The sequence below is a fragment of the Chironomus tepperi genome, unplaced genomic scaffold (assembly GCF_022539635.2).
Source record: "Chironomus tepperi strain 1889 unplaced genomic scaffold, CSIRO-AGI_Ctep_v1 contig_34, whole genome shotgun sequence".
Lineage (NCBI taxonomy): Eukaryota > Metazoa > Arthropoda > Insecta > Diptera > Chironomidae > Chironomus > Chironomus tepperi.
Window position 1 is genome coordinate 1,734,661 of NW_027226156.1, and position 25,539 is coordinate 1,760,199.

Below are 25,539 nucleotides of genomic sequence, written 5' to 3' on the forward strand. Positions count from 1 at the left end.
TCAAGAGAGAATAAATTGAGAGAATTGATGCAGAAAGTCGCAATCCCCTTGTTTACTAAATTAGCTCTGAACAAAATTTTTACCAAGTTGTCAATAAATATATGAAGTAAATTAAGGAGAAATTGGAATGAAAAATTGTACAAAATATTGTAATTTGAAGTAGTTTAGGGATTGAAGTCATAATACAGTTGAGATTGGATCTTATCTGTCATTTTGAAGGATTTAAGACAATATGTCATCATAAAAATTGTAATCAGAAATCATAGCAACCTGTTTTGTTGAAGAACAGTCAGATTAAGTCAAAGTAAACATTGTAAATTGTGCAAAACATTCAAAAATTCAACGAAAAATCGGAAAATTTGCATAAATACTGAACAATTGATCAATAAGCAGGTGCAATAAGGTTTCATCAAACTACAATAAGGCCAGTCATCAATCTACAACTCAGAATCAAGTAAATTACTGGAATCAACTCCAAAATTGAGTTTTTTGGTCGAATTTCCAAGCAAATTGTATCAAAAATTGGAAGAAAATTCAACAAATTGCCCCAGAACACTGAATTGACTGTCAGACTGATCCGTGCCTGTAAACTGGCTCTTTGAAGTATCTCCGAACATCACAAGCTGAGCCCGACAAATCAGCCTACATCCACTTCATCTCTAGTCTCCCTTCTCACCCTCCAAACACCCCACCCACCCTCAACATGGAGTCCATCATCTACGGCATAGAATTCCAAGCCCGCAGCCTCGTCTCCCAACAAGATGCCGAAGAAATCCGCTTCTTCATCGGAACTCAAATGATCAACGGTAAGAATCAAATTCATCTCCTGGAAGTCGACGATGACAACAATAAGTTAAAGACAAAGACATTCTCACATGAACAAGGTGAAATTTGGAAGTTGACAAGTTGTCCGACTGACAAGCTACTTGCGTCTGTTTACAGCAGTAATTTAGTGATGAAATCAGCTGTGCTTAAAATTCCTGAAAATATATTCCTTGATCCATCGGTTGAGACATTAGACTTTGAGGATGTTGAGGTACTCGAAACGGAACCACATGGAACTGACATAAAAACGACTGAATTTCATCCAACAAACACAAATGTTTTGGCGACCGTCATTGACTCAAAAGTGCTGATTTTTAATCGTGCTGAGTCAAAATCTCAAGTTGTGGCTGAAATGACAAGTAAAAATTCAGCAAAATTTGCAGGAGGCAAGTGGAACAACTCGAATCAGTTTGTGGTCATGCATGAGAATGGCGTTAAGAGCTATGACACTAGGGAGAGTAATCATGTGGCATGGGAGATACCGAATGCTCATATACAGCCTGTTAGAGACTTGGATGTGAATCCGAATAAGGCATTTACTATTGCGACTGTTGGGGATGACTGTACGCTGAAGATCTGGTGAGTATTTTTTGAGGTTATGGACAACATTTTGGACAGTTCCTAACTTTCTATCCATAATCCAGGGACATCCGCAACAACAAAACTCCAGTGTTTTCCCGACGGGATCATCAGCACTGGATCTTCTCAGTTTCATTCAATAAATTTCATGATCAATTGATTCTCACAAGTGGAAGTGATGGGAAGGTATTGCTGACATGTGCTGCTTCATGTAGTTCTGAGACAAATGTGTCAACCATGTCGAGGGACATAAATGATAAGGATGATGATGACAATGATGACATTGAGGAAGAATTTCAGTTGAAGACGAGGAAGAGTCAACTTAAGGATGGAGTTTTGGAGAAGTTTGAGCAGCATGAAGATTCAGGTGAGGAATTGATGGTTTGACTGTAAAATTTCATGACTTAACCTCAAAAATTCATGACTTAACATCAAAAATTCATGACTTAACCTCAAATTTTCATGACTTAACCTTAAAATTCATGACTTAACCTCAAATTTTCTTGACTAAACATCAAAAATCCATGACTTAACCTCTAAAAATTCATGACTTAACCTCAAAAATTAACAAAATCTTTCCATTTCCATTTCATTTTCAGTCTATTGTGCAGAGTGGTGTAGCGCTGATCCATGGATTTTTTGTTCATGCTCTTGGGATGGACGTGTTGTGGTATCAAGAATACCCAAAAAATATAAATATCAAATTTTACTGTAGATTCATAATTTATTAATAAATATTATATTATTGACAATTTAAAGACATAAAATCATGATTAGGTTTATTTGAATCGTGGCTGGATCGGTAAGTAGATGGATTGGATTGGGTCAGTGGTGTGCAACCTGTGTGCCGGGGGAAACACCAGTTTATGATGTGTGTGGTTTCAGTTGAGGCGTACAACCTAGGTGTGCAAAGGTTGCTCACCACTGCATTAGTCCCCGGGCAACCTCCATACCGGGTAAGGGTGGAGATTGAGGCAGCAGAGAGCATATTGTGACTTGATAGTAAATCACAGAACTAAACAGTCAACTTTTAATCATTCTTGATCGATTCCAAAAACAAAATAGTTTACCGAATCCCAATCTACCTAATTCAACACATAAGTCATCTACATCCAACACTCTCAACAGTTCATCCTCTCTGTTTACATCCTCAATACTCAATTCTCAATTCTCACCAAAAATCCTCTCTCAAACCTCCAAAATCCTCTCTCGCATCACTACCGAAACATTGTAAATTCTCTCAAAATATTTTGATGATGCAGAACATTGACATCGATTCCGCATCGCACTTCAAAAATACGGAAAGAGAAATTTCATTTTTCATCATTTATATTTTTTTAATTGAACTTTTTTAAATGTTAAATTAGAAATTTTTAAATCAATGAGAAATGTCGTCAATAAAATTACATTTTGAGATTGGTCATTCGGCGGAGAGAAAGGCAAAGCCATCAAAGCACGGCTTTACGCACGTAAGAATCAACACAAAAATCGATGAAAAATGGAAAAAAATTATAATTATTTTATATTTTTTGTTTGCAGGACTGGGAATTGTTTGTGAAAAGTCCAAGTGACTCAATTGAAATTAGTCAGTTTGTCGAGAAGGTTGTGTTTAATTTGCATGATTCATTTCCGAAGCCGAAGCGGGTGATTAAGGAGCCTCCTTATGTTGTTAAAGGTGAGTCGGATAAAAATATGTGTTTGAGATCCAGCACGGAAGTCTTTGTTTATGTTTTGATAAATGCTATGGTGAAAATATTCGACGAGGGAAAATTTGAACAATTTTCCACCATTTTCATTTGGGAAATTTTAGTTCATTTTTGGATTTTAAAGTGGCGCTTTATTCTGGACCAATGATTCGAAATTGAGGCAATGCTTCAAATTGAAGATTCAAAATTAAGTCAATGCTTCAAATCGATGACCAAAAATTGAGTCAATGCTTCAATTTAATGACTTAAAATTGAGTCAATGCTTCAAATCGATGACTTAACATTGAGTCAATGCTTCACATCGATGACTTAAAATTGAGTCAATGCTTTAAGTTGATGATCTAAAATTGAGTCAATGCTTCAAGTTGATGACTTAAAATTGAGTCAATGCTTTAAATTTGATGACTCAAATCTGAGTCAATGCTTCAAATTGAAGACTTAAAATTGTGTCAATGCTTAATATTGAGTCAATGCTTCAAATCAGCACCTAATTCATCCAAAACTAACAATTTCATCATTTCCATTTTAGAATCTGGCTACGCAGGCTTTGAGCTCACAATCGACATCTACTTACGAAACCGCGACGATCCAAAGAAAGTAACTTTCCCATACGACCTCGACCTCCAGCCGTTCAAAAGTGAAGTTAAGGAATTTATTGTTAATAATCCATCAGATGACTTTAAAAGGAAGTGCATGAAAGGCGGATGTCAAGTGTCCGGAGGCAGTAGTGACTATAAAAACAAAGACTATAAGCCAAGCAGCAGCAGTGCCAGTCAGGAGATCAAGAAACCAAAACGACCGGAAGATAAAACAAAATCTTATTTTACAGAACTTTTTGGAGATCCAATTGAAAAGTCAAGTGCAAAAGTCGTGACAAATAAAAAGGAAGAGAAGCTACCGCCGCCACCGACATCAAGTTCAAGTCACAAAGACAAGGAAAAGTCAAAACACAAGCACAGTCCAGTCGTCGACCCAAAAGACAGTAAAATTAAAAAGAGCGATGATCGAAATGCCCAAAGTAGTGCTGAAAAGCCAAAGAAGGACAAGTCACGCGACCGAGACCGTAGTGAGAAAAAGGACAAGTCAGCAAAACGTGCAGCATCGCCGTCACCAGTGTCGTCAAACTCTCGAGCAAATCCACCATCAAGTTCACAGCCAGTACCATCAAAACCACCACAGGAGTACCAAAAATCCTCACAACCTAAACAACCGCCACCCGTTGTCGAGCAGCCATCACAACAACCAACATCATCGAGTACAAAAAAGAGCAACAAGAAGAAGAACTACGACAAGGATCGCGAGAAGAAAGAGACAAAAAAGAATATCGAAAGTCCGGTGACTAAAAAGTCCACCAAGGAGGAGTCAAGCAGTAAACTAGAAAGTCGCGAGAAGAACTTCAAACCCAAACCATCAACATCGGAAGTAAAAGCACCTCCGGAAGTCAAAAAGCATGAAAATGTCGAACCCGAACGGAAGCACAAGCACAAAAAGAAGGAAAAGTCAAAAGAAAAGGAAAAGAAGGAAAAACCAGCAAAAAGTCAACCACAACCAGCTCCAGCACCAGCACCTGTCCGTACCCAAACCCCAACATCATCAAAATCCACGACTAAATTTGAAAAGCCACCAGTCAGTGATAATTCAAGTGATTCTGAGATTGAAAGTCCTCCAATAAAGCCAGAGGAACCAGTCGTCGAGTTCAAACCCCAACCGGAACCGGACAGACATCACACAAAGAATTCCCGCGAAAAACCCCAAAAATCAACCGAAAAAGAGGACAAAAAGCGCAAACGTGCAGCTGAAAAGGAAGAACGCGATTCATCAGCATCACCGCCACCGACAAAGTCCAACAAAAAGGAACCGTCACCGTCACCGACATCAAATTCATCCTCAAAATCCACAAATAATAATAAGCAACCCGACACACCAAATGACTTAAAAGTCACGACCGAATATCTCGATGAGTTGAAGGATTTGAAGCATAAAATCACAACACTTAAGAATAATGATCATTTACAGCATGTAGTGAGACTGATTGCATCAACTGGATGTTATGAGATAACAAAATCAACATTTGACTTTGACTTGGTACAGCTGGATAAGAGCACCGTTCAAAGACTTCAAGAATTTTTTGCTAATTAAAGTGGCTTTTTTTTTGCGGGCGGGGAAATAATTGTTTTATATCCTTTAAGGTTTTAGCATGTAAGTAAGACAAAAAAGAATTATTATCTAGTATGTGACATAAAGCACACAAAACAAAACAAGCATAATCTGTACAGAAATGAAATTTAAACATAAAATTATAGCAAACCATTATGACAGCCATTTCATTTATGTACCAATTTGGAGTTAGGAACTAACCCATGTAGCCTACATATGGTCCATTCTGGAACATTCTGATTACATGGGAATGAGAGAGTAGGATGTTGATATTGAGGGATCGATTGGATGTGAGGATGAGGGGAAACTGAGTGTATTTTGAGGGGGTCAAGCACAAATTTGGTGAATTGTCGATGGATAATCAGTTGAGCGTGGTGATTCCAACGTTAGGGAAGAGGATGCAAGGGGATAAGATAGCTCTATTGGTAGAAATTCAAGGAAATTTTGGAATAATCCAAAATGTTAGCAAAATCTAGTTTAATAAAATCTAAAAATAATCTGTTACATATAACAGAGTATCCAGTGGTCTAGCTAGGTATCAGCCATTCGATAATGAATGTTCAGGTATCTAAGAGCTCTTGAGACTGAGATCTAGACTTCTAGGGGTTTTGTCAAGGCTGAGACTTTGAAGAATTCTCTTGTAGACTGAATATGTAACGATTTTTATGTTGTTTTCGGTCTCGGTCCTGGTCTTGATCTCGGTCACAGCTCTGGTATCGATCTCAGTCTCAGTCTCGTTCTCGTTCCCGCTCTCAGTGACGGTCTCGGTCTCAAAAATTCGTCCAAACCTTCTCGACTTCTTGAAACCCTTACTGATGACCCCCTCATAACCAAGTATCAAATACAGAAAAATTGTAAAAATTGAAATTTTCAACACCAATAATTTGATTATTATTTTTCTAACACACAAAATATGCCTCAACAGTGTAGACAAAAAAAAAGATAAAATTTTACAGCCTAGCAGTACTTTTAGTTTATTATTTTACCAAATTAATTTTAATAGAGATTTTATTATTTAATAATTAAGTAATTTTGAATATGTTTTGATCTTAATTTAGTGAAAAGAAACATATTTTTGGATTATATATTATTTAAATATGAATTTTTTAAATATAATTTAATTAAAAATGTTAAAAAAATTATTATCAAAAAAAAAATATTTAATAAAATACAAAAAAAAGTATGAATAAAAAATTTAATTTGCATTTTTAATGAATTTTATTTAATTTTTGTGGATATTTTATCGAAATTTTTGAAATTTTACAATTTTTATAAATTTTTGGGATAATCATTAAATCCAGTCAAATTTCAATAGACACTCTAATGGACATAAATGCATTAAAACTAGTTAATGTCTAATTTTAATGTATTTTTGTCCACTTTTTACACGCTTTTATTTGACTTGCTCTGTCTGTCCTTCTGTCACGTTCAAAATTTGTGACCCTTTTTTCGACCACTTCTACTGCTCCAATAATGCTGAATTTTTTTATACGTATGTGTTCCGGAGAGCAATTTGATATTTTGTCATCATTAAATCGCTAACTCGCTTCCTAATATTTTAATTAATTAATTTAAATTTTTATATGGGAAAAAATTTGAAAAAAATCCATTGTCAATTATGTATATTTTTAATTTACATTAACCAGACTGTTTATGAAACTGGAAAATAATTCATATGATTAATTAAACATCGATTAATAATATAAATTGTTAATTATATTATAATATCAATCTGTTCAGGATATTTAAGTAAGACAAAAAATATAACAAGTGATTTTCTCGCGGATATTCTTAACAAAAATTTGAATTCCAAAAAAACCGTTACATTCAAATCTTCAAAAATTCGTTAATTTTGTTCAATTTCAATAACCTGGATGTTACTGGATCTTGCTATCCTGTATAAATATGGTCCTGGATGTTAATGGATCTTAATATACTGTACAAATATGGTCCTGGATGTTACTGGATCTTAATGTACTGTAAAAATATGGTCCTGGATGTTACTGGATCTTAATATACTGTACAAATATGGTCCTGGATGTTACTGGATCTTGCTATACTGTATAAATGTGGTCCTGGATGTTACTGGATCTTAATATACTGTATAAATATGGTCCTGGATGTTACTGGATCTTGCTATACTGTATAAATGTGGTCCTGGATGTTACTGGATCTTAATGTACTGTATAAATATGGTCCTGGATGTTACTGGATCTTAATGTACTGTAAAAATATGGTCCTGGATGTTACTTGATCTTGATATACTGTATAAATATGGTCCTGGATGTTACTGGATCGTGATATACTGTATAAATATGGTCCTGAATGTTACTTGATCTTGATATACTGTATAAATATGGGCCTGGATCTTACTGGATCTTGATATACTGTACAAATATGGTCCTGGATGTTACTTGATCTTGATATACTGTATAAATATGGTCCTGGATGTTACTGGATCTTAATATACTGTACAAATATGGTCCTGGATGTTACTGGATCTTAATGTACTGTAAAAATATGGTCCTGGATGTTACTGGATCTTAATGTACTGTAAAAATATGGTCCTGGATGTTACTGGATCTTAATATACTGTACAAATATGGTCCTGGATGTTACTGGATCTTAATATACTGTATAAATATGGTCCTGGATGTTACTGGATCTTAATATACTGTATAAATATGGTCCTGGATGTTACTGGATCTTGATATACTGTATAAATATGGTCCTGGATGTTACTGGATCTTAATATACTGTATAAATATGGTCCTGAATGTTACTGGATCTTGATATACTGTATAAATATGGTCCTGGATGTTACTGGATCTTAATATACTGCATAAATATGGTCCTGGATGTTACTGTATCTTAATATACTGTATAAATATCAAGTATGGAAATAAGTATAAGACTGTTGTACGGTTTTAATACAAATTTGATTATACTTCACAAGACAAAGCAGTTTGTTTTGGAGTTTTATATATTGCTTTCGAGCGAAATTCCAACCCGATCCAAACATTATAAATATACGCAAAGCGTTATAAATATACGCAAATCACGAGTAAACTGAGTGTAAAAATATACTACTGTGTTCTAATAACAGAGATAATAACGGAGTCCGACACTACTGTGACCAAATAACAGTCGGGCGAACGAAGAGAAGCGAAGTGGAGTCCGACACTACTGTGACCTAATAACAGTCGGGCGAACGAAGCGAAGCGAAGTGGAGTCCGACACTCCTGTGACTTAATAACAGTCGGGCGAACGAAGCGAAGCGAAGTGGAGTCCGACACTCCTGTGACCTAATAACAGTCGGGCGAACGAAGCGAAGCGAAGTGGAGTCCGACACTACTGTGACCTAATAACAGTCGGGCGAACGAAGCGAAGCGAAGTGGAGTCCGACACTCCTGTGACCTAATAACAGTCGGGCGAACGAAGCGAAGCGAAGTGGAGTCCGACACTACTGTGACCTAATAACAGTCGGGCGAACGAAGCGAAGCGAAGTGGAGTCCGACACTCCTGTGACCTAATAACAGTCGGGCGAACGAAGCGAAGCGAAGTGGAGTCCGACACTCCTGTGACCTAATAACAGTCGGGCGAACGAAGCGAAGCGAAGTGGAGTCCGACACTACTGTGACCTAATAACAGTCGGGCGAACGAAGCGAAGCGAAGTGGAGTCCGACACTGCTGTGACCTAATAACAGTCGGGCGAACGAAGCGAAGCGAAGTGGAGTCCGACACTCCTGTGACCTAATAACAGTCGGGCGAACGAAGCGAAGCGAAGTGGAGTCCGACACTACTGTGACCTAATAACAGTCGGGCGAACGAAGCGAAGCGAAGTGGAGTCCGACACTACTGTGACCTAATAACAGTCGGGCGAACGAAGCGAAGCGAAGTGGAGTCCGACACTCCTGTGACCTAATAACAGTCGGACGAACGAAGCGAAGCGAATGAAGGCGTGAAAATTTTCCAACACGTAAGAAAACTCCATGCATCATCGTTAGTAAAATAGTTCGAGCGAAGCTCGAATATAAGTAGTTCGAACGAAGTTCGGACTTGGTTGAGCGAAGCTCACAAATTTTTGCGACCTGAACGGAGCGAAGCGAGTGAAGGCGTGAAAATTTTCCAACACGTAAGAAAACTTTATGCATCATCGTTAGTAAAATAGTTCGAGCGAAGCTCGAATATAAGTAGTTCGAACGAAGTTCGGACTTGGTTGAGCGAAGCTCACAAATTTTTGCGACCTGAACGGAGCGAAGCGAGTGAAGGCGTGAAAATTTTCCAACACGTAAGAAAACTTTATGCATCATCGTTAGTAAAATAGTTCGAGCGAAGCTCGAATATAAGTAGTTCGAACGAAGTTCGGACTTGGTTGAGCGAAGCTCACAAATTTTTGCGACCTGAACGGAGCGAAGCGAGTGAAGGCGTGAAAATTTTCCAACACGTAAGAAAACTTTATGCATCATCGTTAGTAAAATAGTTCGAGCGAAGCTCGAATATAAGTAGTTCGAACGAAGTTCGGACTTGGTTGAGCGAAGCTCACAAATTTTTGCGACCTGAACGGAGCGAAGCGAGTGAAGGCGTGAAAATTTTCCAACACGCAAGAAAACTTTATGCATCATCGTTAGTAAAATAGTTCGAGCGAAGCTCGAATATAAGTAGTTCGAACGAAGTTCGGACTTGGTTGAGCGAAGCTCACAAATTTTTGCGAACTGAACGGAGCGAAGCGAGTGAAGGCGTGAAAATTTTCCAACACGTAAGAAAACTCTATGCATCATCGTTAGTAAAAAAATAGTTCGAGCGAAGCTCGAACATAAGTAGTTCGAACGAAGTTCGGACTTGGTTGAGCGAAGCTCACAAATTTTTGCGACCTGAACGGAGCGAAGCGAGTGAAGGCGTGAAAATTTTCCAACACGCTTGAAAACTGAACATTTCTGTTGATTGTAGAAAAATAGTTTAATAAAAATTTTCCTTGGATTAACGAGACTAAAAAGTAGTTAATAAAAAAAAACGTTAAAAAAAACTTTTTAAAAAACACGCTTTTAAAAAAGACTAAAAAACTTAAAAGAAAAATGTCCTAAAAAGTATTAAATAAAAAAAAACGTTAAAAAAAACTTTTTAAAAAACACGCTTTTAAAAAAAACTAAAAAACTTTAAAAGAAAAGTGTTCTAAAAAGTAGTAAATAAAAAAAAAAAAAAACTTAAAAAAATGTTCTAAAAAGTAGGAAATAAAAAAAATCACGCTTCTAAAATAAAACATAAAAATAATAAAAAAAATTTGAAATTAAGAAAAGAAGCTAAAATATTTTTCCAAAATATTCTTGTGTAGTACAAGAACACTATGACTTAAAAGCGTGGGGCGAAATTACTATGCATTTAACACTAACTTCTTCTTTCGAACGCCCCACGCTTTTAAGTCATAGTGTTCTTGTACTACACAAGAATATTTTGGAAAAATATTTTAGCTTCTTTTCTTAATTTCAAATTTTTTTTTATTATTTTTATGTTTTATTTTAGAAGCGTGATTTTTTTTATTTCCTACTTTTTAGAACATTTTTTTAAGTTTTTTTTATTTTTATTTACTACTTTTTAGAACATTTTTCTTTTAAAGTTTTTTAGTTTTTTTTAAAAGCGTGTTTTTTAAAAAGTTTTTTTAAACGTTTTTTTTTATTTACTACTTTTTAGGACATTTTTCTTTTAAGTTTTTTAGTCTTTTTTAAAAGCGTGTTTTTTTTGTTAATTTTAGTTCATTTTAGACGTATAAATTGACAATAATGTTCTAAAAATTCAAATCTATCCAATTTTTTGCCAGAATGATTTTTTCTGTCCTGTAGCTTGATCTTCAGAATATCTTGGATTGCAGTTCATCTGATTAACGTCGTAGTCGTATTGAATTTCGTCTCTTATACCTAAAATTAAATTAAAAAAATTAATTAGTGTAAACTTCATGGAAGGAGGGTGTTGAATTGATAGAAGCAGAGGTGGATTGAAGAAGGGGGGAAATGGGAGCGAATAGGGGTCAATCCATACCCAACCCTTCATTTTTTGAAGAAATTCTTCAATTTTGCTGAAAATTTTAGAAGAAATCCGTTTAAAAATTGATCAAAAATTGGCAAAAATGATCAAAAACTAATTAAAATAATAAGGTTCGCCAAGATGCACAGGTCGGCAGTTTTTTTTGCAAATTTGCATCTATTTGCATCTAACTTTTTTTTCTCTTCACCAAAACCCAAAATTTACACATTCAATACTTACTAGGACGATAGTAGTCATAGACTGAGACAGTTGATTTTGAAGTATTTTCAACTTGATACATCTTAACTCCTTGCATGACATGTCTGTATACTTGATTAGCTTCCAATGATCCAATGTAGAATACAACCACTGTTCTGCCATTCATATGATCGACTTTCTGAAAAGTTGGAATAAAAATTGATAATTTGATTGATTTGAGGGGTTCGGGGATTGTTGGGTATTGAATTCCCCTTTCATTTTAAGGCTAATCCTGTCAATCGAGCAACTAATCTTGTCAATCGAGCAACTAATCCTGTCAGTCGAGCAACTAATCCTGTCAGTCGAGCTCAAAATCCTGTCAGTCGAGCTAAAAATCCTGTCAGTCGAGCTACTTTTCCTGTCAGTCGAGCTCAAAATCCTGTCAGTCGAGCTAAAAATCCTGTCAGTCGAGCTACTATTCCTGTCAGTCGAGCTCTTGCCAAATCTAATTTAAACCAAAACCCATAACTTACCTTAATATGAGCACCATTAGTATGTCCATGATAAAGATATCCACTTGGCATTTCAATCTCAATAACTGCCAAATTACATGTGCTTATGCCAGCAGCAACCAACTTGACATCAACAGTGATTTCGAGCATTGTATCCCTCATTTCTTTGGTATCAACTTTAACTATGAAGTTACTGTTTGCTTGATTTGTTGTTTCTTTTTGGACATATGTGTAGTATACAGTTGCATATCCAAGTCCAGTACCAGTTGCACTAAGGCTATATTGATCCTTACGAGCCAGTTTCATACGAACAATTTCCATTTCATCAGTGACGATTCCATTACGTCCATCAATTGATACACGCATGTTCATTCCATTGATGTTTCTATGCTGTGCATAAGTTAGTAAAGCACGCATAGCCTCCAACGTGTTATGTGGCGAGAAGAAGGTTCCATCTGGCTTCCTCTGTCTCAACAGCCATTCAACTTCCATTCTTGGATCTTCACCATCAATAATCTTAATTTCAATTAAGTATGAAGCTACTTGCACATACAATGGCGTCTTATCCTGGAAATCTGCATTATTTCCGAAGATACATGTCATGCTGGATGTCAAATATTTTGCTGATACTTGATCACCACGTGCTGAGAATGTGTAAGCAATACGTGCCTTCTCATAGTCAGTTGTTAACTGTGGCTTGGATGAGTCCAAGAAGCTCATTGCTTTATTAATCACATCGTCGTATCTATGTGAGTACTTCTGATACTTAATGAATGCCAAAGTGACCTGAGCTGTCAAAATATGTCCATAGGAACCATCTGCACTATCTATCACATCACTACGACCGTCATCAAAACCACCATTTGGTGTTTGTTTAGTCTTCAAGAAATCCAGGACATATTCAATCACATCATCATTAACATCAATGTAGTTCTTAGCCTCAATGAGGTTACATGCAGCATTGGCAACGAATAAAGATGTTTTGTATATATCAGCTTGTGATTGATCTCTTTGTAGGGTTTCAAGTGTATATTGGTAGCCCATAAGCATCTCATCCATAATTTCAATTGGAATTGTCTCGTGTCTTACTTGATGATACTGGGCAATAATCATGGACAGCCTGAACATGTTGGTTTTTGGAGCGGCATTACTGGAAGGAATTATGGATTGAGATTAATAATTAGAGTAGAAGTATACGCTTTTGAGTATGCTAGTATACGCTTTTGAGTATGCTAGTATACGCTATTGAGTATGGTAGTATACGCTTTTGAGTATAGTAGTACACGCTTTTGAGTATAGCAGTATACGCTTTTGAGTATGCAAGTATACGCTTTTGAGTATGCTAGTATACGCTTTTGAGTATACTAGTACACGCTTCTGAGTATGCTAGTATACCCTTTTGAGTATACAAGTACACTATATTGAGTACAATTCATTAAATTCAGCACTTACCTATACATTTGTAAATCCTTAAGCACAGGTCCAAGTAAATTTCCACTAAACATGGCATAGACATCGACCAATTCAGTATTTGGAGATAAATTCATCACAACATTCTGCTGAACTGATCCGCTGTCACCTAATTCAATCAAAAACGACTCAACTCCTGATTCCTTCATGTTCCTACGATCCTCAACTCTAACAACTCTTGTAACTTCATCATGTCCACCATTCGAGGTTGTAGCTATGATTTTGATTCTCATTGCACTTAATCCAGTTGGTCGAATGAAAAGATTTTGAGTTGGTGACATGGAAGTGGCTGGTACTTGTGGATTAAATACAGCTGTTTGACTTGATCTGCGTGTGTATTTTTTGCAAGTTTTCTTATTTATAGTTGTTGTCCTTTCGTCCATAATGTCGCCATTTTCAACAGTTGCAATGACTTGGACACCTTGTGTGGTCGTAAGGAAGTTATAGACATTAAATTCCACATTAAGTACCTCACCGTCATCGATTGATTCTGGTGTGTAAACCCTAAGTCCAATTTCACTGTAGACTGACACGGATGCTTCTTTTTTGACAACAGCGAATCCTTTTGTTGGATGCATTGATACTCCATAGACAATCCATGATGTGAAATCATTTGGAACCTGCTTTTGGATTGTTTGACCAAAATCACTTTTAATGTCAATTGGTCCGTCGAACCAGACATTTGGGAAATATTGTTGTGCTACTTGGTCTTCAAATGTAGCTTCTGCATCCCCTGTGGGACGACTGGTCATAACATCACTATCCATATTAGAATCACATGGAACTCCAGATACCAATGGTTGTAAAACAAAGGAATTGAATCGTCCAACACTGTAATTGCCGTTCATGTTCTGGTTCATATAACGAGCAACCTCACTGTATACGAATAATTGAGAGATTTCATTGCCACGGCCAAGAAGTGCGACATTTTGGTCGACTGCTGTAAGGAAGACTCGAGAATCCTTTGCTGATTTAATATTGAATGTGACTGAACCGCCTGGTTTTGATGATTGAGTTACTGGTGTTATTTCCAACTGTGGGATGAGAATTGGAGTTAGAATGTTATGTAAATTGAAGATTATTAAGGGGACGTTCATAAATTACGTAACGTGAAGGATCGGTGTATTGCACACCCCTTCCCTACGTTTAATGGTAACCCATAACCGCTAAGAGCGTTAAGTATGCAATTATACAGTATTAAGTGCTCTAGTATACGGTTTTGCGTATGGTAGTACACGATACTGAGTATACCAGCATACGTTATCAAGCATAATTCATTAAGCGTTACGTAGCTTGTGAACAACTCCCGTCTTCCCACTCCTTACCATATTTCCAGTCGTATATTTCAAACTAATCTGCTGTTCATCACTAATAATAACTCCATCCTCAGCTCGGGCATAAAACACGAATATGTAAGCTTCGGGGCTCATTTGCGATGACAATTGCAAGTTGAACTTGAAATTTGATTTACCGCGTGCTTCTGGATAGCTTTTAGAGTACATGAGACCTGTAGATCCAATGATTAACACGTTTAAGGTCTGAAGTGAGCCACTTGATGTTGCTTTTAAATTGAGGATGTCAGTTGTGTCATAAGATTGCCTGTGGGGTATGGAAGGGTTGGGAATAAAGATTAAGAATGCTTTATAGCAAGCTTGTCTAAACTGTGTGGTACGGTACACTTAGAATGCCATAAACCATAAGCCGTGTGCGGTTTCGGTCGTGTCTGATCATCAAGGTATGTCGTAGCACACAGTTTGAGCAACCCTGCCTTCAAAGTCTCTATACTCACTTCTTATTCTCAATAGTAGCCTGCATATACTCATCAACTCCATTATTGTCCATTTTTGGTATTCTTTCAATCAGTTCCGAATTTCCAAATTCAAAGATGACTTTCATGGACTTTGTAATCTCTGTAGGATGTAGAGGAACGTAAAGTTCACCATTTTTAAGGATTAACTTAAACGACTGCTTATTTGTTGATGACTTGTGAGTTTCTTCATCAAATTCTTCATAATCGACAGTCATCGTGAGTGTTCTAAGTGACTTGTCAGGATCTCCATTGAGTGTCTTAGCCTTTATAGTCATGTCAAAGTCAAATCCTGGTTTAAAGTATGGTTTTCGCTCGACTTCCAATCTATTCCTATACATTCTCAATGGAACATCAACTGTGACCGTCTCAAAATGGAATTTCTTGTCCTCAAGCACTTCCACCTTAAATGTAGCAATCATATCAGCCGTTGGACTTTGTATACCTAAATCATTATCAATTCTCAATGACACAATATTCTTATCAACTGGAAGTGTGACGTTTTTGATGAATCGATCAATCACGCGTTCATCCTTGCCATCGAATCTTGCTGAACATGAAATTTTTGCAGTTCCAGTGAAAACTTTGTTGACGGAGCTTTTGGCTAGAATTTGTAGTAACACATACATGTCATCAAATGGAACTTCTCTGTCCATTGACTGAACGAGGACATCAATTCCACTTTCTTGCTGCTGTTTTACTGGAAAATGCTTGGATCTTGTCATTCCGTCCACAACAACCTCAATCCTCCATATGCCCAAATTTGGTGACTCAGAAACTATCAAGTAATCCTCAAAGACACCAAAATTCGTCGTTTGAACATTTTCAAGTCTTTTAATGACATTTTTACGTCCGTCCATAATTGTGACAGTCATGCTGGTATATCTGTAAGGAAGCATGTCACGGTCCAATACAAAAGTTCTGAATTTAATTACGTCGCCATTTTTGTAGACTGGCTTGTCATGCTGAATAAAAATCATATGACAATTGCGGGTGTCACCGACTGTAACAGATTGTCTCATGCATTTATTTGTGGTCCTGCTTTTGTGGATGATGTTGAGTTTGTAGGATGACGGATGGTTTCTTGGGAGCTGTGGGGGATAAATTGATGAAATTGTCAGTTAAATGATGTTGATTTGGACATTTTGGTATTTATTTGGAGATTTTGAGGAAGGATGAAGCCAGGTTGGTGTGACTTTGGTATGGAGCCACCTGGAGCCTAAGTCATGCTAGCCTGGCACGGGATATTGGGTCAATTAACACTAGACAATAGTCCCGTTGACCAGGTCACATATTTTTGATCATTTCTGTGTCTTGTGCTTTGCAGGACTCGATACCCGAGTGGAACAGGCCACGTAACCCGACCCACACCCCTTATATCTCTCCTCAACACCCCACTACACTCAAAACTCACCTGAAAATCAATTTCCTGTGACAAATCACCAGATACTCCCTCAAACACCTTACTAACTCCATCATCACCATCAGACTCAAGCGTCACATTTAATATTGAATCCTCAGTAAGATCCTGAGCTGCTAAATATACTTTGTAGTCAGAATTAGTTGGCATATGATGAGATCCAATCAATGAGACGTGTTCGCTGTGGATTAATATTATTTAAAATTTAACAATAAATATTAAGCTATGGAATCCATACCTTTTGCTTACTGATAAGCCCACAATAAAAATTAGAATTTTCAGGATCAACTTCATATTGATCTGATTGATTGAAGCTGAGAAAGTGAACTGAAACAAGGATGATTTTAAAAAAATACTTTATAATCAAGGCGATTATGACTTTTACAATATTGCATGACTTAATGATGTTTTTCTTGTTATTTTGTATATTTTTATAGATTTTGCACTTTTTGTTGCATTTGTTGGAGATAATAGTTGTTGGAAATGCATCGAGTTTGTCTGTTTGTCCTGTTAATTTTGGGATTATGATGCTTAACTTCAATATAATGTATATGATGTATAATGGACCATGTCTTATGAGTTGGAGGCAGTGATGGCATGATTTAGGGAGTCCGGACACCTATGGAGATGCCTTTACCTTTGATCCTAACCAAATCTGACTGGAATTATTGCGATTAATGTTATATAAATTGCACTCAACCCTTATGACCTACAATCATATGTATATGATCCAAACTACTTTCAAGCTCTACACATTGTTGATCAATTTCAGATCTTCGTTGTGAATTCGATTAATTTTTCCGATCGCCGTGTCTGCTAGAGCACCCTATCAATGGTCAATTGCAAATCTGATTTTATGGCACCTTGACGGCTGACCTCGACCAATTTTCAAGGCGATAATTGCTGTTTCTTAAATCGTATTGCTCCAGTTTGTTTCATACAAAATTAAATTAATAGAGATTGATAGTACACGGAGTGAATATGGAACTAATACAATGTAAAGTACAAACAACTCCTCTTTTTATAGAGAATATAAATAGTATCAGCATTATGTGATAATTAACTTAGTAACATTTAATGCTGATTATTCATAATCACTAATAATTCATTACTTTGTCAATTTTGATGTTCTGGTCATTGATCCAGGAAGAGAGAAATATACGTAAATGGAAGTGGGAGGATACTGGTGGGAAGGGATGTCAAATTGATTTTTACACACTTGAATTGAATGTTTACATCTTTCAAATTATACAAATATATTCTAATGCCTGCACAGATGTTCATTATTTATAGGATGAAATCACATGCTTAACTAGATTGCTCTAACGATTCTAAGTAGACAGCTGCTCTATCGAAGTCTCGGAATTGACTATAATTGAGACCAATGTCAGGATATATTGGTCTCGGCTACAGAAGCTCCTAAAAGGAAACATGAGGATCACCAATTGCAGATACAGGCCAAATCCACGATATTCTGAGACTAGACTCTGCATTTCTATGTTGTGTGCCTTCCAGACATCATTGCAATCAAAAGAACCTGAAGCTACCATTAGTATCAACTTCATCAGACTTCCTTTCAACTCTCCAAACTTCAAGCATTTCATTAAACCTTGATAATGTCGATGACAGCTAATCTACATTGTGTAACAAAGTGAAATTGTGCATACTTTATACACTGATCTACTCCTTGAACTCCTTAGCCCATTTACACATCTTTTTTCTCATACAATGTAAGATAATCGATCAATTAACCTGAATAATTATTGATTAAGGCTTGAAGCAACAGTAAGGAAGTGAAATTTTAATCTGTACGCAAGCAATTTGAGCTTGTGACTTGTGTATTGGTTGAGGAAATTCATCAATATAAAATGAATCAACAGTTTTTCACATCATTCTCGTGTCTACATTTAGTCAGTACAGACATGATGAAGTTTTTGATATTTTTTGCATTTTTTGTGTTTGTGGACATTCCAGATGTCCAATCTGAGTAAGTGCTGTGAATTATAGGAGCATTTTTCACAATTTTCCTACAAATATTTCAAATTTCCACAGATTTGTCACTTTATGGACACCAAAATTTGTCCAGGAAGACGCCGCCTATCGACTTTCCGTACTTCCAACTGGATTATCCCAAGAGACTGATATTGGTGTTCAGTTCCGTTCGTCAAATGCATCATTCACCATGGTCGATGGAAAAGTCGGTGCTGTTGAGTACGGCAGCATACAAAGGAACTTTGGCAACATCACATCCTTTGACTTGACCATGACATTACTGAGAAATGTGACAACAAGTTCTGGAATCGAACAGCGTTGCTCAACCAAGCAAATTGACGTCCAAACTAAGACTGGAAATTTTTACAATTTTATTCAAACTGACAAGCCAATTTATAAGCCAGGAGATGTTGTGCAGTTCAGGATTTTGACAGTCGACAAGAATTTATATCCATTTCACCGTAACAGCATCAATGTTACAGTCACTGACCCGTCAGGTCGTCCAATTTATAATTTTGTCAATCAAAAAGACAAATATTTTGGTGTATTTGATGACAACTTTACATTAAGCACATCGACGTCACTTGGTGACTGGATGATAACCGTCATTGTTGATAAGAAGGAACACTTGGCTGTATCAAAGATATTTGCTGTCCAAAAGTACATATTGCCATTATTTGCACCATACATTGACTTACCAGAGCTTCATGTCCTTAAGGATGCAGACCTAATGTATTCAGTCTATGCAAAGTACTCATTTGGTGAATTTGTTAAAGGAACTGCGGAAGTAACCATACGACGTAAAATTGATAAGCACGTGTATTCAACAGAAATATTCAGAAATGTCTACGAACCAAAAGTCGTCGTCAAAAATTTAAGGTCCATAGGAGTTCAGACCAATACTCAAGTTGAGCTGGAAGCTTATGTCGTTTTTACGGAACCATCAAGTGGAATGCATTTTAACAAGACCGTTGCCTTCCATGCACACTCTGATGAACAAAACATATTAAAAGTATCACATACAGACAGATTCATACCTGGATTTCCATTCACATTAAAGGTCATGATCAATAACTGGAAAAATGAGCAGATTATGGGACATTTTGAGAAAATAGAACTGATTTATTCCTATAAATTAGCTAATGGATCATATGGAGATACTGTCTTTCTTGGAATATTAAGAAATGGCGTTTATAAGCATGAATTTGAAGTGCCAATGGACTACACGGCATTGTCTGTTGATGTTAAGTTTCCAAATAGTCCACCGTATCGTAAAGTAATTCAGAAAGGACAAGTTAGTGTTGGAATTAATGTCTTGAATGTTAGACATACGCCAACAAAGTAAGTATTAGCTTTAGAATTGTCTGGCGGGGTTATACACCCATGCTCAACCTCCCACCCCTCTTCAGCTTAATAAGGTGTGTCTGGTAAGAGTCTTGACAACTCTGTTCTCATCTCTTCTGCTAAAATTTGAGTTTGATTAGTAATTAAGAGCTGTACAATGCTCTAGGAGGTAACAAGCTCCACTTCTCATCCATACACACCAACCCTGCTCACCCACACACCCCAACCCCCTCCCCCTATGCGCTGATGTTCGGCTAGATTTACTTCTTACTTTAAAAAGATTGAGAAATGCCAATTCACATTAATAAGTGTCTTTTAAGCTCCAGGCGCATGACCAGGCCACCCTGCACTCAATCTTCCCACACTCTCCACCTACTCCCTACTCCTTATTGAATAACCCTGACTACACCCTCTGCCTTCGACCTTTTAACTACATATTAATTAACATCCATCACATTTCAGCCCAGCTCTCTACGATATTGTCAAAATTTACGTCTCTCATGATGAACCACTCAATGACATAGTTTATTCAATTGTCACAAGATATGGTAACTCACTAACAAAGCAAGTCAAGTGCAATATGAAAAAAATGTGCATCTTTGAGATCGAAGTTGATGACAAGATGATGCCCCAATCAACAATTTTGGTTTATGATGTGAGAAATCAACAGACAATATACCAAGGACAAGATGAGATTAAGACGGAGAATTTGGGAATTAATTTTGTAAGTAGGAATAGGTTAGGGGGTTAGATCACTTCCCTGGGGTACTGAGCTATAAATTTCTGAGTTTTAGGGTTAAGTTCCGCTTTTTTAGAGAAATTCCAATTCCATACCGGTATTAACACCTTCTGACCTAATGAACCGTCCCCCTCTCTCCATGCACCAACACCCCCTCCCACCTATCATCCCTTAACACCTCCGTTTCTTTCTTTAAACCAAAATTTTCAATTTTCTATGGCTTTTAAAGACAAGATCTCAATACTCACCCTGACGGCACCCTGTCCACTCCCCCACATACTATTTCCAACTACGCCCCGGGCTAAAATTCGAACAATCTAAATTCATCCCCTTACCCCTTCCATTCCAGCTCACAGTTGACCTCTCAACAGCCAAAGCAAAGACAAAGGAGGAAGTCGAATTCAAATTTTCAACAAAATCAAAATCTAAAATTTACATGCTGGCATTTGACAAGCGTCTGACTTTCCTACGTGATGGCAATGACATAGTAAAGGAAGATGTGATTACGACTGTTGCTAATTATGATGGTGAAAATAAGATTCTTATTGATGATATGACATCGTGGACTGTATGTACACCAGAAGAAGTTACACGTGTTCGTAGTGGAATGACTTATGTTATTAATCAAGGTGGAACTGATACGTATTATCCGACTGAAAAGGACGATGATATGAGCCCTACCCAGAATGGACTTCCGGCCACAAATTTCCCAAAAACCACCGACGGTTTACTTCGTGAATATTTCCCAGAAACTTGGATATTCGAGACAATTGAAGTTGGCAGCAAGTCAAAGATTGATAAGTCATTCATCACACCTGACTCGATGACCACGTGGCTGATTTCAGCATTTTCTGTCAACAGTGATTATGGACTTGCATTGTCACCAAGACAGGACTTGATTGTCATGAACGAATTCTTTGTTGAGATGAACTTGCCATATTCCATCCGATACACGGAAGTCCTTAAACTCGAAATCCTCGTCTTCAACTATATCGATACAAAAGAGACAATAACAGTTGACCTGAAACTTAATAACTTAAATGACGGCATGGAGTTCCAATTTGTTGAATATAATGCACAATGTCAACCAAAATATAATGACGGAAGTGTAGCATCAACTAAAGTTACTGTTGGTCCAAAAGGTGTAGCTACAACGCACTTTTACATCCGATCACATCCATTAAACAATGACTTTGAAGGAATGAAACAGAAATTAATGACACTTGATGTTGAGGCAGAAGCAAGAAGCACAAGTGGACGAACTTATCGTGATCATTTACGAAAGAAATTGATTGTTGATCCAATTGGTATTAAGGTTTACATGGTGTTGTCTGACTTTTATAAATTGGATGGTGGAACTACTAATCCAAATACACAGACGGCCAATTTTACACAAGATTTATCAAATATTGATGTGATTGTGACTGGAGACTACTTGACTGACACAATGAATTTGGAAAGAGAGCTGCAGTAAGTATGAGTTTTGGTTTTGATTGGGTTGGGATGGGTGGGTGGTGGGATGAGTCGAGTTGCCAAGTCCTGAGGACTGGGTCGTGAGGACTTAGTAACTCGACTTAGGGATATATTCAGGAAGATGAGGGTTTTGTCTATCAAGAGACGTATACTACCCAGAGGGAGGCGTGTCTACCCAGAGGGAGTCGTGTCTACCCAGAGGGAGGGGTGTCTACCCAGAGGGAGGCGTGTCTACTCAGAAAGAGGCGTGTCTACCCAGAAAGAGGCGTGTCTACCCAGAGGGAGGCGTGTCTACCCAGAGGGAGGCGTGTCTACCCAGAGGGAGGCGTGTCTACTCATTTGGGAGGCGTTTCTACCCAGAGGGTCTCAACGTCAATTGATTAACCGTCAATCTTCAAATCAAATTTAATTCCAAAATACTTCCATTGTTATTATTATCCACAGCATAAGCCCATTTGACTGCCTTGAACAACGAACCGTCAAGTTTAAGAGAAATGTTGATACATTCCGCTACTTAGAGGTCAAAAAGAAGAATCCATCAAAGAAGCATTTAACTGAACAGTATCAAAGAGTGCTTTTTAGATTAGGACAAAATTATGTAAGTCACAAGGACGTCCTCTATGCCATATCCTAATATATTCTAATTTCAATTCCATTCATCCACCAGAAATATAGAAATACAGCATCATTCAGATCCAATATAGGAAATATATTTGCAACAGCTATGACAATCGGTGCAGTTCCAAAGGATCTAAAAACTGTATATGAGAATCTTGATATGGTACGGAATATGCAAGACAGTAACGGAACATTTTCACATGATGATTTCAAGTTTTACTATGGATTGGCACTCGATAGTGAACCTGAATTTGTGTACACAGAACGATACTTTGCTACTGCTTATACCTTAATTCCCGTCCTTAGACATCGTGAGTTTTTGGGCGACAGATATGATATGTTTATTGAAAAAGGATTTAGATATTTAGATAAGGATGAACATCGTCTTAAAGTATTACGTCATGGATTATCAATAGCTGCATATGTGTATGCATTAGCCAATAAACCAGAAAAGGCTCGAGAATTGCTTGTGGACGTCGAAAAGGCTTATATACAGCTCAATGAGAAAAATAAATGTTACAAGTTACGTGTAACAGATAAGGAATGTGATGTCAGGCACACAACCTATGTCGCATTAGCCTACCTCGCACTGGATGAGACAAACACAGCTGCACCAATTGTATACTATTTGATGAGTAAAAAGCAAGTTTATGACTATAAACAGGACACAAAATATCTATCAGTTGTTACGGAACCGATAGCTCAAATGGGTGTTCGTATAGCAACTGATAATACAGCCTTAAAAGTCACAATCAAAAATCAGGGTGCATTTAAGCAAGACATCTACATTGATGGCGGTAATTCAGGCGTTCCACAAACTCTTGAAATGCCACAAGGTTCTGAGGAAGTTCGATCTGTTGTTTCCGGTCGTGGCTATTGTACGCTGTCTGTCATTTTTGAACGAATTGTTACTGTTCCTGTCGTTGATAATGCTTTCAGTCTTAAACTGTCAAAAAGACGAGAAACACAGAATCCAATTACAGATGTCTTAAAACTCTGTGTGACGTATCGTCGAAAAATTGGAATGTATCCTGTCTTGGTTAATGTTGTTTATGAAGTTGAAATGCCAAGTGGATATATTTTCAAGTCGCATGTGGAACTTGGAGTTACAGATAAAAAAATTAAGGTTTGTATAATCTAGTACTTTATGTAGTAATCTAGTACTTCATGTAATAATCTAGTACTTTATGTGACAATCTAGTTCTTTATGTGACAATCTAGTACTTCATGTATCAATCTAGTACTTTATGTAGCAATCTAGTACTTTAGTTGACAATCTAGTAGTTCATGCAGCAATCTAGTACTTCATACAACAATCTACTAACATAATCTCATTTCATCTACAGGAAGTAACCACAAGAAGGCAGGAAACAGTCGTAAATATTTACTATGAAGACTTTGTTGATGGAACTGAATATTGCGTTGATTTAAAAGCTGTGAAAAAGTATTCAGTTAATGAAGCTGCTTATGCTGGAGTTAAGGTTTATGATTACAATAATAAAGGTAAGTTAGGCCACATTGGGGATGGATAGCATTTAATCATGTTGTATCTTTGGTATATTTACAGAAAATGTTGGTGTTGATTTTTATAAATTTGATTCGGATGGTTGTTAAGGAAGTGGAGTTGATGTGATGAATATGCTTAAGGATGCTTGATAGTACAAGTTGGTTGATGGATCATAAATTTTATATTAGACTGGGATGAGCCTGACATAGTCAAAAATCAAGTCAGAGCCACATCCGGACTAGGTCTGGATTTTCGATCGATTAACCGACTTGTGTTTAGTTCCTCTGTTGATGCTGTAGATCAATACAAATGTCAATATGATTCTTAGTAATAAAACCAGTAATTTTCACAATTTATTACAAATCTGTACAATTTTTTTAGAATATTTCAATCAGAGTTGGCATTTTGGGATCCGACTCTGATGGAATTAGACTCCAACAGAGTCGGACTTTGGAATCCACCCTCCCGTATCCCTTCCAACCCTAATCTCAATCATCATGCCTGCCCACACTTCTCCAAATTACTATTTATCATCTGTACATCGTGACTTCTTGTAATATCTCCTTTATGGAACTTAATTGCACTTGGCAGCACAAGAGCCATGGTAAATGGAAATGCAAATGATATGATGGAAAAGACCAAAATTGGATATTCCTTTGGAAATTTGCAGTCATTTTTGAAGAATAGTTGTGCTGCATGTGGCACAAATAGAAGCAACTGTAGTAGCTGAAATGGAAAGGAAGGTTAGTCATGACATGAAGTCAGGGTCAAGCTGACTTAGAGACACTCACCAACATCAATCCACTGACTGTACCCTTGTACCGATAAAGCTTCAATTTTATAAAAAAATTATTAACAATTAAATGATATCCAAACATCACAGCATGTGCAAAGGAATTGACAAATCCAAGAAATGTCGCATGACCGCCTGGAAAATAATTGATGCAACTCCAAATGCTGATTGGATAGAAAATGTGATGAATCAGTAAATAATTTTCCATATATGAGTGATTCTTCCTTAATGACAGGACGACGCTCTCGAAGATGTAGAGAAATTTGGACATAAGGTATAGGTGGCATGTGTTGACTAGCTGTGGAAGGAGAATTGGGGTTGAAAATTAGAAGAGTTAGGGTCTTACTTTGAAGTATTGAGAGGGATAGGGGTAGCTTGGAG

At 37.0% G+C, this 25,539-nt stretch overlaps 5 protein-coding genes across 5 annotated transcripts; 4 read left to right on the top strand and 1 right to left on the bottom strand.

The window, feature by feature from the left end:
• The first annotated feature begins 53 nt into the window (after positions 1-53).
• On the top strand, positions 54-2,171 carry LOC139095760 (EARP-interacting protein homolog). Its single transcript, XM_070647229.1, has 3 exons — positions 54-1,404; positions 1,470-1,771; positions 2,004-2,171. The coding sequence occupies exons 1-3, from the start codon at positions 704-706 to the stop codon at positions 2,117-2,119; spliced, it is 1,119 nt and encodes a 372-aa protein (XP_070503330.1). The 5' UTR covers positions 54-703; the 3' UTR covers positions 2,120-2,171.
• A 517-nt stretch (positions 2,172-2,688) lies between these two features.
• On the top strand, positions 2,689-6,268 carry ear (ENL/AF9-related super elongation complex transcription factor). The gene is made up of 3 exons (XM_070648016.1): positions 2,689-2,873; positions 2,944-3,079; positions 3,640-6,268. Exons 1-3 carry the CDS (start codon positions 2,793-2,795, stop codon positions 5,247-5,249), a joined length of 1,827 nt encoding a protein of 608 aa, XP_070504117.1. The 5' UTR covers positions 2,689-2,792; the 3' UTR covers positions 5,250-6,268.
• A 4,795-nt stretch (positions 6,269-11,063) lies between these two features.
• Positions 11,064-16,986, bottom strand: LOC139098016 (CD109 antigen-like). Its single transcript, XM_070650120.1, has 8 exons — positions 16,931-16,986; positions 16,687-16,873; positions 15,255-16,363; positions 14,791-15,064; positions 13,448-14,499; positions 12,017-13,145; positions 11,526-11,682; positions 11,064-11,179 (listed from the first exon to the last, which is right to left on the bottom strand). Exons 1-8 carry the CDS (start codon positions 16,984-16,986, stop codon positions 11,064-11,066), a joined length of 4,080 nt encoding a protein of 1,359 aa, XP_070506221.1.
• A 1,574-nt stretch (positions 16,987-18,560) lies between these two features.
• Positions 18,561-21,994, top strand: LOC139098020 (CD109 antigen-like). The gene is made up of 5 exons (XM_070650130.1): positions 18,561-18,679; positions 18,745-20,025; positions 20,491-20,752; positions 21,117-21,922; positions 21,967-21,994. Exons 1-5 carry the CDS (start codon positions 18,561-18,563, stop codon positions 21,992-21,994), a joined length of 2,496 nt encoding a protein of 831 aa, XP_070506231.1.
• A 1,880-nt stretch (positions 21,995-23,874) lies between these two features.
• On the top strand, positions 23,875-24,516 carry LOC139095325 (uncharacterized). The gene is made up of 3 exons (XM_070646653.1): positions 23,875-23,984; positions 24,205-24,361; positions 24,426-24,516. The coding sequence occupies exons 1-3, from the start codon at positions 23,883-23,885 to the stop codon at positions 24,470-24,472; spliced, it is 306 nt and encodes a 101-aa protein (XP_070502754.1). The 5' UTR covers positions 23,875-23,882; the 3' UTR covers positions 24,473-24,516.
• Positions 24,517-25,539: the final 1,023 nt, after the last annotated feature.